General features: G+C 38.8%; 1 protein-coding gene across 2 annotated transcripts; it reads left to right on the top strand.

Moving 5' to 3' along the window:
• Positions 1 to 33: 33 nt before the first annotated feature.
• DCLRE1A (DNA cross-link repair 1A) lies at positions 34 to 15,785 on the top strand. Of its 2 annotated transcripts, none has more exons than XM_021526022.4 (9): positions 34 to 1,384; positions 2,886 to 4,361; positions 5,700 to 5,833; positions 7,013 to 7,131; positions 8,636 to 8,779; positions 9,667 to 9,812; positions 10,771 to 10,925; positions 14,249 to 14,390; positions 15,015 to 15,785. In XM_021526022.4, the coding sequence occupies exons 1-9, from the start codon at positions 973 to 975 to the stop codon at positions 15,179 to 15,181; spliced, it is 2,895 nt and encodes a 964-aa protein (XP_021381697.2). In that variant the 5' UTR covers positions 34 to 972; the 3' UTR covers positions 15,182 to 15,785. The 2 variants fall into 2 exon arrangements, with proteins under 2 accessions (XP_021381697.2, XP_085438926.1); XM_085582800.1 differs by lacking the exon at positions 34 to 1,384 and adding an exon at positions 2,256 to 2,420.
• Positions 15,786 to 16,752: the final 967 nt, after the last annotated feature.

The following is a 16,752-nucleotide window of genomic DNA, read 5'->3' as shown; positions in this document are numbered from 1 at the left end:
CGACAGCGGCGGTGACGAACCTGCGGAAGCGAATGCGCGGCCACGGCGGGAAGCGGCGGGAGAGGCGGCGGGACCGGCCGGAGCCGGGACAGCCCAGGGACATCCCGGGACACTGAGACATCCCGGGCACTCCGGGACAGCCCAGGGACATCCCGGGACACTGAGACATCCCTGGCGGTATCCCGGGTACCAGGACATCCCGGGACACTGAGACATCCCGGGCACTCCGGGACAGCCCAGGGACATCCCGGGACACTGAGACATCCCTGGCGGTATCCCGGGTACCAGGACATCCCGGGACACTGAGACATCCCGGGCACTCCGGGACAGCCCAGGGACATCCCGGGACACTGAGACATCCCTGGCGGCATCCCGGGCACTCCGGGACATCCCAGGGACATCCCACCGAGCATCCCGGACACAGGGGGACCCCGGGACATCCCCGCCACTCGGGTACTGGGACACACCGTGGAGCAGCACCGGGACCCTCTGGAAGAGCATCACAGGGCACTCCGAGGGGACGCTGCCGAGGAGCGTCCCGGGACACCCTGATGATGATCCCGTAGCTGAATTTTGCCTCGTTTTGTTTTAAATTTTTTTTCTGCTCGGGCAGGAATTTTTAAAATCTTCCTGCCCCCGCCGAGGCCGGGTGGAGCTTACGATGCCGGGGGGAAGCTGAAGGAAATGGCTCACCCTGGAAGGCTTTGCAGACTCGAGCCCTGTGCGACAGGAGAAATCGCAAATCTACAAAGACACGCTCGCTGAATTTATTTTTGGGGTAGGATCGACCATGCTCCTGTCCCACCAGGGTCTCCTGCTTGGTTTGTGGCCCAGCGTTGCTTTCTTAACATGGGCTTCTGGAGCTTTTCCTCAGGTAGTGAAGAGTGGAGGGAAGAGAAAATATATTAGCAGGGGGAAAGGCAGGTTTGTGAACTGTTGCTTAAAAGAAAGGGGAATATTTCATGTGTTGACATGTCTGAAGATGCTTTATTGGAAGAGGACATTTGGGAGTACAAATCCATTAGGAAGCGAAAGCATTGTAGTAATTCACAGAGCATCTCTACTGTGCAGGAAGTAAGTGTTGGCAAAGGCAGGCCAAAAAGAAAAAGAAATAGGAAAAAGAAATCCACAGAAAAAACTGGTACACCTCCGAAAACCAAGCAGAGCTCACGGCCAGGTCAGGATGTGGATCAATGTAAAGAAGACAGCAGTGAGCCCTCGCAGGAAAGTGTGGGTAGACTGGCAGAACAGAGCTCACAAAATGCAAAGCCCGTTCACGATGGGTTCTGTCCCAGCTGCCAGATGCCCTTCTCTTTGCTGCTGGTCCAGACACCTCAGTGGCACGTCTATGAATGTTTGGAAACTCCAGGACCCATTGAAAAAGGTATGAATAGAGTAAGAAGAAAGCCTTCAGAGAAAGCTTACAAACTTCTCACAAAATGTTGCTGTAAACTTCGTTTTTTGTATTCAGCTCAAAATCTGAAATGGTAGTTGGTATGATTTTTATCATGTTTTGTTATGTTTTACTGATCAGTCCTATTTTTATATGAAATTTTGCTTCTTTGTGAAAAATGTGGAAATCTGCCATGAAAATCTCATTTCAAAATCTAATCTCAAACCTCTGAGAAAGTTTCATGGCTGTTTATCAAGTTTTAGTATTTCATTGAACAAACTGAAGGTGCACATTAAAATAATGAGACTTGTTACAATGACAGTGTCAGAAAAGAACCTTCAGGCACAAGGGTGCTACTTTTGACATGAAGCCTCTATCTCCTTAAGTATAGATTTTATTATCTTGTATTCATGTTGATATGTGATATGTTCCGTTGTCTATGGACATTTGGAAGCTGAAATATGCTAATAAACTTGTGGCCCACTATGGTTTAGAAATTTTAAATAGAAATAGACTAATATCCCTGTATCATAAGACAACCGTTTTCTTTTGAGCTCTGTACTAGAGGACTAAAACTGACACATTCTAAATTCCAGTTTCATGGGGAAATACCATAGCTAAACAAATTCAGGTATCCAATATATGTGCTTAATACACCTCATAATTTTTGTAAAACAGAAAGCATACAGTCTGGAAAAGTGAGTAAAGGCTATTTTGGGTAATGCAACCATTCTTCTTTTTACATTTTGATAACTTTCCGTGAGTTTCTTCTTCAGAGAAATGACATGTAAATTCTTACATGATGATTTTGGCAGTGCTTTTAATTTAAGGCAGGTGTTTTAACGCCTCGTTTCTGTCTTACTCCCTTAATTAACAGGTGAAGAGTCCTTCTGGTGGGTTTATGTTGTTCACTTTAAAAGCCTGAAAAGTTAGGCTGGTAATTTGTTACTGGGAAAGGCCTAGGAAAGTGGTATGGATTTTTTTTTTTTTTCCTATCACCTCAATGCTGAATGTTTTCTTCTTATAGGTAAATGCACAACTTTTTTCTTTTTTTTAGTGTGTAATATCAGACAATTTAAAATGGAATTTCAGGTTAATTCAGAAATTTGTTTGTTACTTATATTTGAAGTGTACTGGCTCTTTCTGGTACTACTTCTTTGAGCTTGTTGCTTGAATGTGAAACAATTCTAAACCAGAAGCCATGTGGTTACAGGAGCACAGCATTGAAACAGGGTCAAGTATTCTTGTTAATGGGCTGTATAATTCAGGCATAGTGCTGTATGAGCAGCAACTGTTTGTTTTTAGGGTGGAAGCTTCTCATTGCTCAGCTTGGAGCAAGAGGCCTTGATAGTTTGAAAATTACTTTTTACTTGTGCCTTCTGTCCTCCAGCAGCTGTATTTACAAGAAAAAGCTCCTAAATTTTTATTTTAACTGTGACAACTATACTTGCAAAGGTATTAACATTGCTCCTTTGTTTGATTCTTCCCCTAGAGTGTCCTGATGGTTTACAGTGCACCTCCACCATTCCATCTCACTACAAGCGTTACAGCCATTTTCTGCTTGCAGCAAACAGGGCAGGGGAGTATCTTGTAAACCCTTTGGGAACCACTGTGGAGATGAAGATGACATGTTCTACTGCTGCAAAGCCCAGCTGTTCCCCAAGTTATGCAGAGGAAACCTCAGGGAATGAGAAACCCTCTACTGAAATAAAGCATACCCCAAATGATGACTGTGCATCAATGGTACGGAATTCACCACAAATGAAGTCCCTAAATATAATTAGTGGAAGTACTTCCTTTTTTGCAGGTGTTGAAAAATCTCAACAGACACTTCAGCTTCCACAGAGGGCAGATAATCATTGTACATTTGAATTTTTTGATTTTGCATCCTCTCAAGAAAGTGAAACAGGAAAACATCTGTGTATGGAGAAAGATACAAGTCAGCCAGGTCTCCTGCAGTCAGGAGTGGACTTCAATGACTGTGGAATTTCTTACTCACCACTAAGTACATTTGAGGAAAGTGAAGAGGAAGAAGAGGAGAAAGTAAAAGTATCACAGAATAAATTATTTGAAGTGCAGAACTCAGAAGAAGACTCCAATTCTGTGGTGTTTAAAACATTTGATGGACTTCTCTTACAGAGGAAGCCTCAGTATGAGCATGCAAAAATGGAAAATTTCATAACTAGAAAAACCCTCTGTGAGGAAGAAAATACACTGAACCATCTAGATGGTGGGTCCTCTTTTGATTGTAGTTACAAGGAGACTGAACAGCTAGAATTTATTTCTTCTGCTGCCAAAGCAGGAACCACAGAGTCAGAAGATGCTGGTGCTCTGGATTCTGCATGTGTGAATTTTACTGGGATGTCATCACTTGTAGACAGAGAAGATGCTGGCTCTCTTCTGACACAGAAGAGCAGAGTTTTGAGGGAGCCAAGTAACGTTTTAATTTGTACAGATAAAATGACTGCCAGTGCAATTGGAAAAACAGTTCACCAGAGTTTGCAGACAGCAGCGGAGAAAAAAGGAAATCGTAGTACAGCTGCTGTGTGCTTTCCCAGCCCTATCTCTTCTAAATCAGTGCCATCTCTTTCATTAGCAACTATGAACACTAAATCCAGTCCTGCCAAACAACTTAAACAAATGGACATTGGTGTTTTCTTTGGGTTAAAACCCAAAGCAAAGGAGGAATGTAAAGGAGAGGCGTGTTTGAATGAGAAAAAGCAGATACCAGATTCAGTATCTCCTAATGGAAAGAGGCCTAGACAGCAAAAAAGGAAGGCTGAGGGGTCTGTGGGAGATGTGGAAGCAGTTACAGAAAGTTCAAGTAAAAATGAAGCCATTGCAGATGTATGTTCTGGTGGAGGAAGAAATTTAAATGTACGAAGGTGGAGGAAGAAATTTAAAGAATCACCTACTACAGGTGAAGAGTCAAGAAAAAAACACTGCCCCTTCTACAAGAAAATACCAGGTGAGAGGTAACTTGCTTTTTCATAGAGGTTAATTTATATTTGGCTGAAGTGTTGTGTTTTTGTCCTAATTTTAGACTTCAGTATTTTTATTCTTAATGACTACTTTCTTAAATTATTTTTTAAATATATCTGGTCAATTCACAGTCCTAATTCCTGAAATTAGTTTTTTGCACTGCTTCAATTGTGCCTGAAAATAGTGTTGCCAATAGCAATCATTTCCTTAACACTAAGGTAAATGAATTGAGTTTCATTTTGCATTTGAGCTTCAGTAGTATTAGGAATATGATTTATTTCAGCTATGAAAACAAAGAAAACTGAGCAGAAGCGTTTAGTTAAGAAAACAGCCAAGAATTTCTTAGCGTCTCCTCAAGCAATTAGGTAAACTAAAGGGTGATAGTTTAGCATCTTAAAAAGCTTCAGATGCTCACACCACTAAAGTTAGTTTTGAGCCTGGTACTTCTCAAACACTTGAGGGATTTTTGTTTAGGGATTTTTACTTAGATCACACTGCTATGGTTTTTTGACTTGACATTCTAGCCTCAATTAAGTGGAACTTCTTCTAGTTCTCCTAGAAGATCTGGGAAATGTGTGTAATATAAAATGAAAAATTAGTGTCACCAGCTGAATTAGTTTTGTGCACTGTTTGGTGGTTTTAAGAAGGTATAACCCAATGGAAAAGGACTGTTTATCAGTATGTTTGCATTTAAAAGGAGTATTTGCAGAGAGAATGGTTGTCTTCTATACATCTGTCTTTATGCAACATATTTATATGAACACTGAAAGCATACAATGGGAATTCAGGCAGATTTCATCTCAGCAGAGAGATTTGAAAACCCCAGGTTGCTTGCTTAATAATTATGTTATTGCATGGTTTAAGAGAAATATTAAATTTAGAATAATTGAAGAATTGCAGTTTGATTGCAATATGCAATTCTGTTAAGCTGCAGTTACCTGTTTAGTGTTAAAATATTAGTATTAGATTTCAATCTATGTGAGCTTCCAAGAATACCAGTTGAATGCAGATAAATGTGTCTTATTTTCTTAACCAGTTGCCATCTCTATAAGAGAGCAGCTGAACAACATATTTGGGAGGGCTTTGAAAGTGTATTTGTGAGCAATTTGTGAAATTTTTATTTTAATAAGTGAAAATACCTTTTTGCAACTGTTGACTGATACACAAAACATGTTAATCTTTAAATGGCTCCTTCAATTGTATGCAGAGTAACTATTACCTTTTAATTGGGAAGAAAGAAAAAAACCAAAAGCAATATCTGATTAGAAATTAGTTCTGAACTATGCATGTTTACTGGCTGGATTCTCTTCCCTCTTTGCTGTAGGAACTGGTTTTACAGTCGATGCCTTCCAGTATGGAGAAATTGAAGGCTGCACAGCTTATTTCCTTACTCATTTTCACTCTGACCACTACAGTGGACTAACAAAAAACTTCAGGTTTCCAATTTACTGTAGTAAGGTAAGGCTTTTCAAGATTATTAGATACCATTATATCCAAATGTAGCTGTACTCACTTTTGTACTGATGGAAGTAAATAGAAGATCAGTGGTTAGGGCCCTTTATTGGGTCAGTGGATATGTACAGGGGAAAGAGAATTTTGTTTGTGAGAAATCCTTACCTTGATTTGACTGATCAAGAGGATTAGTGAAACTTCCCTCCCTAGATACCATGAAAAAAAATCAGGTTTAAAAAGGATCTCTAGATGTCACATAGACCAATCTCCTGCACAGTGTGGGTCTACCTTCAAAGTTAGATCAGACTGTGGGGAGTCTTTTTGTAAGTCAAATTTTGAACATTGGCCAGATTTTACTATGTCACTTTGCAACCTGTTGCAGTGCTTACCTTTTCTGTTTTTTTTTTTTTTCCCCCATAATAATACATTTGAAATTTCTGGTTTTGCAACTTGACATTGTAGCTTTTTTTGGTGTGTGTGTGTGCGCATCATGAAGAATCTGGATTAATTTTCTCTGAACTATTTCAGTGATCAAAGTCTGAAATAGATTCTGCATAAGCCATCTCTTTTCCACATTAAGTAAGTGGAATTATTTTAGACTGATGCTTTGTGTCCTGTACTTTGGGCTGCTGAATGGCCATGACTGCCATCAGCTGTTTCACATCCAACCAGCTCTTCTTTACTTGCAACATGGTAGGGCACCTTGCCTAATCAATACATCCAGAGCTTGCATCAAAAAAAACCCCAAAAACAACAACTATTTATGGTTCATTCTGGAAGTTTCCTGGAATGCTTGAGTTCTGTGTTGCCCTTGCAGTTGCAGTGACTGCAGTCCTTCATGATAAGGTCCAGGGGCCTGTTACCTGTAAAGTTCTTTACTTGTTTAAAGAAGCTTTTACCCACCTCTTCCTCTTGATAGTCTGCAAGAGATCTTCTTCCCCCTTGTTTGCTCTCTCTCTGATTCCAACGCATAGCCTGTTGACAGGCTTTTAGAAAAGTTTACTACCTGAAGACAGCTTTTCTCAGTTTGCTGTTTGAGAATTGAAATGCTGCTGAGAGGCTTGCTCATGCTCAGGGCCTTATAGTTTCTCTGTAAGCCAGTCTGGCTTTGAGAGGTTTTGTTTCTAAAACAAGCAGTGCTTCTTTTAGGCTTTTTTCCTGTTTTAAATCCTGTCTGTGTTGCAGGTAACTGGCAATCTGGTGAAGAGCAAGCTCCGAGTGCAGGAGCAGTATGTCCATGTGCTGCCCATGGACACGCAGTGTGTGGTCAATGGGATCAAGGTGCTGTTGCTCGATGCCAATCAGTAGGTATCACTGCATTTCCTGTGGAAAATTTCTTACAGGTAGTTAGTTTTTGAAATAGGTGAGTTATCTTCAAAAATTAAACAGGGTTTTTTAAAATTTAATTTAACTTTTTTTGTCTAAATTGTGTTAACCACATGTAGCTCCATAATTTTTGTTTGAGAGGTTGAATGATTTTCTAGTGGTCTGAACACTTCCTGATTTTGGTGTCTAGTTGGGAACCTATTAGATTTGACTATGAGATACATCAGGTTTCTGTAGCTTGAACTGATAGGGAAATCTTGAGCTAAAGAAAAATGTGGTACTTTGGATTCTGTGAGTGACATAATCTAGCTAACATTTTGAAAATTGGGCTTTGAAGAAAAGGCTGTTGAAATATGGATTTCTGCTGAATTTGGTGATAAAGGGTGAGATTTTGTCTGTTAGACTGGCACTGTGTGGTAATGCTGGATTTAATGTTCAGTAGCACCTGACTTCCAGTCCTGTGCTCTTGTTGCTTTGCCTCCTTCTTTTGGCCATGGGCTAGAGGAAGACTCCCTTCCTTGCAGTACATATATTGAAATGCAGGACTGTTTCACAGCTAGTTTGAACATTGCTTAGTGTAGGATTTATTTATACTTGGAGAGACAAAACTCCAGTAAGTCATCTGAGAACCCTCTCTAGGAATGAAGGAAGCCTTGTTGCTTGTACAATTTGTATGCTTATTTTTCCTCTTTGTCCTTCTGATTCTCTGCTCCAATTACAAGGTGTACATACCTTAGCTAAAAAGTTCAGCTTCTTGAAGAGTTCACCAATTCTGTCCTTTTGATTTCATTTCATGCCAGTTTTTCTTTTTTTGAGATTTCATTAACCCTTTGCAGGTGACTGATATCTAAAACACTCCCACTCAGGTTTTCCAGTCTTGCCCTTCAGAAAGCTTTGGCAAGCAACCGCAGAAGGCACAATGGATTCACTGTCACCAGTAAGGGAGTTGTATTTCTAACCAGGGACTTCTGAATTTAGAACAACATTTAAAATCTGCAAATAGAATTTAAAAGAAAATGCTCCAGTAAGTCCTGCAAGGAAGGAAGATGAATCTGCAACAATAGTTCTGTTTCTCTTGAGCAAGAATGCTGCTTCTCTTTGGTGTGCTGTTTCCCCTTTGAATCAAATAACAGAATGATTGCAGCTGAGGCCATGCCTAGAAGGTGTGGCATCCCAAAAAGGCAATTAATGTTTGATTGCTTTACTGTTGCTGTGGGTTTTTTGTTTCTTCCTTCCATTTCAGGTGAGATCTCAAGCTTGTATGTGGCCATAGAATTCCCTGTGTGTACTCAAGCTTGTGTGTAGCCGCAGAATTTCTTTAGAAATCAGGAATTTCTAGCTAAAATCATCTGCATAGTAGCTATGATCTATAATGCTATTCTGCACATGTTTCTACTACCAAAGGATGATCTTTCTCTTAAAGTAGTTTATCAGTATAGAGAGTTGGCATCATTTGTGTGTGGGTTTTTTTGTTTGCTTCAGTTGCCCAGGTGCAGCAATGATCCTTTTCTACCTGCCAAGTGGGGCTGTTATTCTGCACACAGGGGATTTCAGAGCAGACCCTTCCATGGAGCGCTACCCTGCTCTGATGGGCCAGCAAATCCACACCTTGTACCTTGATACCACGTAAGTTGTCTGGAAATAGATTTTTTTTTTAATTTATTCTTTGTCTTTTCAGTTTAATAAGGCTTTCTATGAACCAGATACATGTAAGTGTAACTGACATTGCTGTGATAACACTTTTTAGCTCTATTTAGTGTTGAATAAAAGCAGAGATTTATTAAAAATACATGTATGTGTAGCTTGTTCATTGATTATGCTGTTACATTAGAGAATGAAAGTGGGTGGTGGAAAAGATGCTGAAGTATTTTCTCAGATCCCATATTATTTATAAGTGGTATTAAATTCAGGGTGTCAAAACTCGTACATCGGGTGTTCAGATTTAAAACAAGAGGTTTATGGAACACTAGTTTCCAATGGATTCAACTCTATTACAAAAAGAAGTATGAAGGAATTCAAAAATGAAAGAATGCCAAAAGGCTGGATCAGTTTTGGGGTTGTTCATTAGACCTTTCTCTGATTCATTTATAAAAAATTGGTTTTGTGTGAATCATGACTAATGCCCAGCTGCAGATTTAATTTCTGTTCCATATGTTTCTGTGAATGAGTAATGACTTATATTATGGTTTGTGTATGACAAAAAAAAAAAGATACAAGGATATAATCAGGATATGATACAAATATCTAGCTGGCAAGAGCATTTGGTATTTATGAAGAAGAAAATGTAGAATTCAGTACCAGAGAGTGAATAGTTGTAGAGAAAGCACTGATATGCTCAGTGTGATTTTTGTTGAAACCATTTCATCTGGGCATTTCAGTGTTTCTAATAGACTGCAATTATATGGAGGAGTAATGTCTTTTTCACTTCCTGTGTACATGGAGTTTTGAGGGCCTTCATGGTAATTTCAGATGTCTTTTGTAACAAAGTGATATATTTTGTTTTTATGCCCCAGATACTGTAGCCCTGAGTACACTTTTCCTTCACAACAAGAGGTTATCCAGTTTGCTGTCAACATTGCCTTTGAGACAGTGACTTTAAACCCACGGACTCTGGTTGTCTGTGGCACTTACGCCATTGGAAAAGAAAAAGTTTTCTTAGGTATGTAAAAGAAGTGTAGTGGATAAAGAATTTAATACCTAATTTAGTTTCACAAGATGGGTTTCTTAAAGATCTAAAAGGCTGTTTAGTCTGAGTGTTCAGATATTGTGTAAATTAAACGTACTTAATAATCCTCCTGCTATTTTTAAAGTTTTCTAATCAATAAGTTTTAACTTTCTCAAAGAAATAGTGTTCTACCACGTTTACAACCTTCCCCCCACATTGCATATACTTGTGGCCAGTTTATACACTAACTGTATGAATCTCTTTGATTGTGGTGAGAAAATTGCTGAGGGCAATTAAAAAATAAACAAATGAGGTCTTTATGACATTTTTATTGTTAATAATTTCAAGAAACATTGAAGGGATGTTATTCTTAGACTTCTATTTTGAGTTTTTCCTTCCAGTTTATATTGTATATCTTTTCTAACTAAATTAAGATCTTACGTGCTATACTTCACTCAGTTACAGCAGCAGGAACCAACATGATTGCCCAAACGTCTGCTTCAGAGCAGGCAGATGTGCACCATTTGTGCATATTTAAAATTATCAATACAAGACTTGCTCTCACTGAGATTTAGTCTGTCTTCAATGTGGGCTGTTTGTCACACATTCCAAAAACTGCACATTTCTGGCATCTTTGGAATAAATACCAGTTCACCTCAGTAACCGTCTACCAAAGAAATGTGACTTAGAATTTATCAAGATCCTTTTCCTTCTTTTTCCAATTGTCATACAAAATTCTGCTGCTAAAATGTAGGGGACGAAGGCTTTTAACACCCATTATAGGATTCTCTTCTTAATGTTAGAATACAAAACACTCTATCCTGTTGAATATGGATTTCTTTTCTAATAGTAAAAATTATCTCGTACAATAATCAGTACTATGTCCAAAACAAGCCAAAAAAAGAATTCTTACAAATTTCTTTATCTGATTTCTTCCTAATGAATCCTAAAGCAATTGCTGAAGTTCTGGGCTCAAAGGCAAGTGTGTCCCGTGACAAATACAAAACCCTGCAGTGCTTGGAGTCAGCAGCTGTCAATTCCCTCATCAGTGTGGACTGGAAGGGTACTTTGCTTCATGTTCTTCCCATGATGCAAATTAATTTTAAGGTAAGTTCAGAAAATGGACTGTTGATGAACGTGCTAGTAAAATTCTCTTGGCTCTTCCCAACCAGTGTTGTGTTTTGTGCTTCTTAACTTCTTGTCAGATTATATTTATTTAGTGGGGTTTTGACATGTAGCAATACATTGAAAATGAAATGCAATTAAACACTAATAACTTCTCCAAACATGATGTGGTACTTGTACAAGATAAGGTGAGGCTTGTTCAAAGACCTGCTCTTTGCAGGCCTTTTTGAAGTAGATTTATGTAACAACTGCCTGATCTGTCCTCTTAGCAATTAATATATTGTGACATGGAGTTCCTGTTTTCAGCCTTTTACCTGGTCCAGTGTAGGAAAAATCTAAAGATTTTCTGCCTGTGAGCCTCTGTTTTCAGGCAACCCATGAACATGCCAACTACCAGTTCTCTAGTAGTTGTCACAAAAGCAGGTAACCAGTTAATTTTAGAACATGATTTCATCTAAGTTGATTTCAAATGCACATTCAGCTGAGATTTGAGACCCTGAGTTGTTGAGCATTTTTTCTGGGCATTTCTTAGTTTGGAAAGGTTATTGTAAATAGACAAAATACTGAAGGGCAGTAAGGTAAAGCAGCAGGCTCTAGATTAAAGTACCCTGGAAGAAAGAAGAAAAAAACAGTGGCTGTTTATGCCTTTCAGACTTGGATTCGTTTTCCTGTTTTGCTTCAGGCCTGCTGTGCCATCTCAAGCAAATCCTTCAGACCAACATGGTATTTAGCTGCAGGACTAGTCAAGGTCAGAGTTGACCTAAAAAGGAGTAAAAAAGGCTATATGGTTTGGATGGAGCTGCAGGAGATGGAGCTTAGTATCTTAATGCTTTAACTTTGTTCCATGATGTTTTCTGTGGTGGAGCAGAAAATGAGTAATGGAAATATGTATGGATCTATTTTTAGTTTGTTGTGCTGTCTTAAACAGGAATTTATTTTAGTTTCTTCTGCAGATTTCTGGGTTGCTGATACTCACACAGCTGGACTTTCAGGGAGTGAAGGAATTCAAGGGCAGCTTTACTTCCCCAAGGGAGGCAGTTGTGTCAGGCAGGGTCTTGCCTCTGAGATCAGCAGGTTCTAGGCAAATTTCCAGTGTGACAAAAGCCATGCCTGGACCCTGAGAAGGGCCAGGAAAGATGAAAAGCACAGTGATCTAGTGGGTCAGAGTGCTGGTCTGACAGCAGGGCCCTCTGTGCTGGGGCTGTGCCCTCTGGGGCAGGGTTGAGTGCCGTCATGAGTGATGCTGTGTAAGCTGGGCATGGTGAGAGTGCCAAGCTGCCAATGAGGCTGCAGCCTGAGGAGTGCCTGGGTGGGATGTACTGTCAGTAACATGGAGAATTTTAAATGCTAGAAGATGAGTTTGTATGATCATTTATCTTACTTTTGGATTTGAGATATATTAAGAAAATATAAAAAAACAAAACAAAACACCCGGAGATGTGGTACTTCACTGCAGTATTTGGTTTTACCCCAGTAAAATGCAGGGATTGCTGTATGTACTGATGAATGCCTGTTCTTGAATAAGCCAGATGAGTTTAAGTAGTGTTAGGGCTGGTGGTAAATTAAATATTTAATAATGTTTGAGTCATTTTCTAACTTACGGAATCTGTTTGTGTGCACTGCTGACTTTAGTGACACTCTGAATATCAGGCTGTCATGGTGATTGAAGGAGGCTGGTGTAGCAGTGAAATACATTTTCCATTCAGAAGGGTGAAGGTTTAGAACAGTGTTGGCTAAAGCAATAAACAAAGAAATTGGAATGTGTATTTTAAATGGACTTGTTATGAGCAAACACTGTAGTAATTTGTTTTGGGGAAAGAGGCCATCTTTTCCAAAATGCATGCATGGTTCTTTTGCAACAAACAATTTTTTTGTAACTCAAAGATTGAGGCTTTTGCCTAACTTGACTATGTGGTGGGTGGAAAATTTCCAGGGAAATGAGTTCTGTGTGTCTGTGACTCTTTCATGTAGTTTAACTCAGCGAGGCCCTGTGCTGGCATTGAGGTGAAACTTTCAGAAGTGCTCGTGATTGAAATGCACAAATAGTTTTTTTATAAGCTTGAAATTGCATCCTTAATGTGAATGTTGCACACTTGATTTATAACAAAATTCAAAAGCGGATTAGCATTGTTAGTATAATGATCATTGCATTTGAAGTACTATATTGAGATTTCATTAGAGCAAGGGGAGAAAAAATGTGAATAATTACCTTAATCTATGTTAATACTCCCAAAATGAAGTGTGAAGGAGAATTAGACTGCTACAGTTATACCTTTAATCAAGTAAGGACTGAACATTCACAGTGTATTCAAAGTCAGTAGTGAGCCATAATTTCTGTTGCTGAATTAAATGTCTTTTCTGGTAGGGTTTTTAAAAATTGTTTTATGTACCTGGTTTGATGGATTCTGTATGTTGCTACTGGACATTGTACTGAAGGTGTTATTAAATGTGGCAGCTTTCTGTTGCCCTGTTTTATAGTTTCTGAGTGTCTAAGAGGTCAGATAATTTTCTATCCCACTCTACCCGCCTTTTTAATCAGCCTTTATTTTATATTCCTCTCTCTCCTGCTAATATAAAGTTTGATTTTGAGTTCTGTAACTTGTAGGACTTTCAGATTAGGAATTTGCCTATTTTATACAGGACATATGAAATTGATTTTCTATTTTTAACTTGAAGCAATACTGACTTCATTTTATGCAGGGATAGGATTGTACATACTTGGAAACTTTTTCAAGGTAATTTTTAGAGTGAGAAGATGAGAGGTGGTTTCCTTCCTGTCTTGGAGAGGTGGTAAAACATGGTTTAGTGCTCAGAGCAATACTTAGCTCTTGCACTAGCTTGCTGTAAGTTTTTTGGGGTAGGTTAATTAAATCTGGTTATTTCTGGGCATAAGCAGATGTCAGAACCTCTGTGGCACTGCAAATGAACCAGATGATTTTGAAGCAGCATTTCACCGTCTTCTATCTCCTCTCAGCTGCTGGCCTCTATTTTAGAGGAGGAAATAAATGATTTGTGGAGGAAGATTTATAAGAAGTTGTGATTATTCCTTATGTGTTCTAATCTGTAATGCATAGCTGTTCATATGTACCTAATTCAGATAAAGAAATTGAGTCCTAAGGGACAAGTTGTTTTGTAAATGTCAATATTTTTCATTAATAATTGCAAGGTAGGTAATAATTAAAATTAAAAAATACCAGCACATGAAAATACAATGAAGTCTGAGTCCTCTCCATCATGAAATGGCCAAACTTCAGTCTAATTAGCTATTTAATGGGACTGAGTATATGCTATTTTTTTTTCCACAGGGATTACAAGATCACTTGAATAAGTTTTCTGAGAATTTTGATCAAGTTCTGGCTTTCAAACCTACAGGATGGACCTACTCTGATTCATGCCATTCTCTGGAGGATATCAAGCCTCAGACAAGAGGAAAAATCACTATATATGGTATAAGAGTGACAAAGATTCAGTATATTTGGCTTTGTGTGGATGCTTTCCTATTTTTATTCTGGAAACTCCTGCTGATTTTTGTTACTGCTGCTTTTTCTGGTAACTCATTGAGAAGCTGAATAGATCTCTTCAGGAGAGATCTGTGGAATGAGCAATTAAAAACACCATAAATGCAGATTTTTACATATATTTTGTACTCGTCTTTGTCATGCAAATAAAGACTTTCACCTGATACAGGTAGAGACTTCAAGGGTGGAGTCTTGGCCTGACTGATGCTGGTGGCAGTGTAGTTCCAGAGCTAAGATTTCTTTCTGTGTCTTACTTGTTTCTGGGAGTGTCTTCCTCTCAGTTCTTATTGGTGGGTGGAGCTAAAACCTTAACATTCCTTTAACCAGGTCATTGATGTTGCTTAGCTTGCACTGATGAATGACTTGGTGACTTAATGCAAGGTAATTTTCCTAAAAGGGAAAATTGGAGGGGGGGAGGTGTTTTACCTTAGCTATAAATGTTAGGTCCCAAACAGGAATTTTAAAAACCCTTTTATCTACAGTATTTCTTAGCTGGAAGGCTTGGAGGAAGCTCAGTAGCCTGACAGATGGCTGTGATTTGTTTTCATTTCAGGGATTCCTTACAGTGAACACAGCAGTTACCTGGAAATGAAGCGTTTTGTTCAGTGGTTGAAGCCACAGAAAATCATCCCCACTGTCAATGTTGGTGACTGGAGAGATAGAAGCTTGATGGAAATGCATTTTAGAGACTGGATGACCGAGGGCAATAGGCATAAATAAATATAAGGAAGGATGTATATTTCAAAGGAACTAGGCTGGAATGGGAATTGAGTTCCTGTGGGTTTTATCTCCCTTTTCCATGAAGCTTTCTTTTGGGAGGACTATACTGCCATTCTTTGAAGAAAGATAAATTTGGGAAAAGAAAAAAAAGCACCTTGCTTTTTTGTGTATCTACTACTATTTTTTTTTCCCATAACATACCATTTTTGCAAGTTCATATTTTAGGTTCTTTTCATTTTACTCCTTTTCCCCTGTTCTTAATTTTCCTCAGGTTGTGGAGATGCTCAGATGTATAATGCTGGGGATTAAACAGTCTCCAGGATAATTTCTGAAGATAAGTTATTGTAATAAATGAAACAATGCTAAGCTTGTGTCACATGCTGTCAACTCAGGCTTCAGAGAAGCTCATTTCATGAGGCAGAACTGACTATTGTGATTTAAATCTTGTTAAAAAAACTTACCTTGTGAGACAGTATTGACTTGGGCTCCTGCAGCATATGTACTTTAGACAATTGTTTACAAAAGACACTTCTACATTCTGCTCAAGATTTTTTGCTTTTTTAAGTGATCTTTTTTAAAATAAAGAATGTATCTTATGCCTGTGTGTTCTTTCTGAGCAAGATGTATTTCCTTTCAGTGCCAGAGTTGCTAACTGAACAACCTGTCTGCACTATCTTTGGTGAATGTGTTCTGTATGTTGCTTGGATAAAGTTGCTCTTGTGTTCTCTGTAGTGCCAATTCTAATCAGGTGTTCAAAGCACAGAAGTGGTTCCTCACCATGTAATCCACTGGGCTTTGCAGGGTTGTTTATATACAGGTTTGTCACCTGAATTCTGGAAAAAAAGAAAGGCAAATACTAGCACTGGCAGCAGAAAGGTAAATTTCACTTTGTATTTTTTGCCCTGATTCCTACCAGATCCAGTGCTGCTTTTTTTGCATCTGCTTGGTGTTTATGTACTGAGGTAAGTGGGTACATGCAGGCACACTAGTAAAATTTTAATCACCAAAATAAAAACTGTTCCAAAGTTCCAGGATGGAATCACATGTACAGAATCATTCTCCAGCTCTTCAGAGTAGCTTGCCTGGAATCCTCAATGCTATTTTATGTTGTAAAACCATTTTTTTAATTATCAATGTAAGTATAAACAGATCCTTGTCTCTGAGTGACAAGCTGTGTAATATGAAGTCACTTGTTTTATTTGTCTTGTGAGAGAAATAACTGAGGAACTGATGGCAAAAAGATTCTTTGTACTAAAAGAATTGTGAATGAGTATTTCACTGACATAAGGCATTGTTAAATGCTTCAGTTTACATTAAGCATTTAAAGGACTCTGAAGTTTTTGTTTTACATCATGCATAGTGCTAGCTGGCTGTCACAAGAACAGCAACTGCCTTGGACTGGAGTGCTCATTCCTGGGATTCCACTCCTTTTTGAAGGTGTATGAAGAAGTATCTTTTATGACTTTTGCAAGTACCAAACCTGAATGAATGCCTTGTACAAGTCAGAGCAAATTTGGGGATTCTATTTGGCAGGCAATTGTTTGCCTTCAGAGTATTTTACCTGTCTATTT

The sequence above is a fragment of the Lonchura striata genome, chromosome 6 (assembly GCF_050655825.1).
Source record: "Lonchura striata isolate lonStrDom1 chromosome 6, ASM5065582v1, whole genome shotgun sequence".
Taxonomy (NCBI): domain Eukaryota; kingdom Metazoa; phylum Chordata; class Aves; order Passeriformes; family Estrildidae; genus Lonchura; species Lonchura striata.
This window is presented reverse-complemented; position numbering and strand designations above follow the sequence as displayed.

Coding starts and splice junctions, on each gene's coding strand:
- DCLRE1A (XM_021526022.4), top strand. CDS start 973: ATGTCTGAAGATGCTTTATTGGAAGAGGACATTTGGGAGTACAAATCC. Junction 7,132..8,635: donor CTGTTGCTCGATGCCAATCA/GTAGGTATCACT, acceptor TGTTTGCTTCAG/TTGCCCAGGTGCAGCAATGA. Junction 9,813..10,770: donor AAAAGAAAAAGTTTTCTTAG/GTATGTAAAAGA, acceptor TGAATCCTAAAG/CAATTGCTGAAGTTCTGGGC.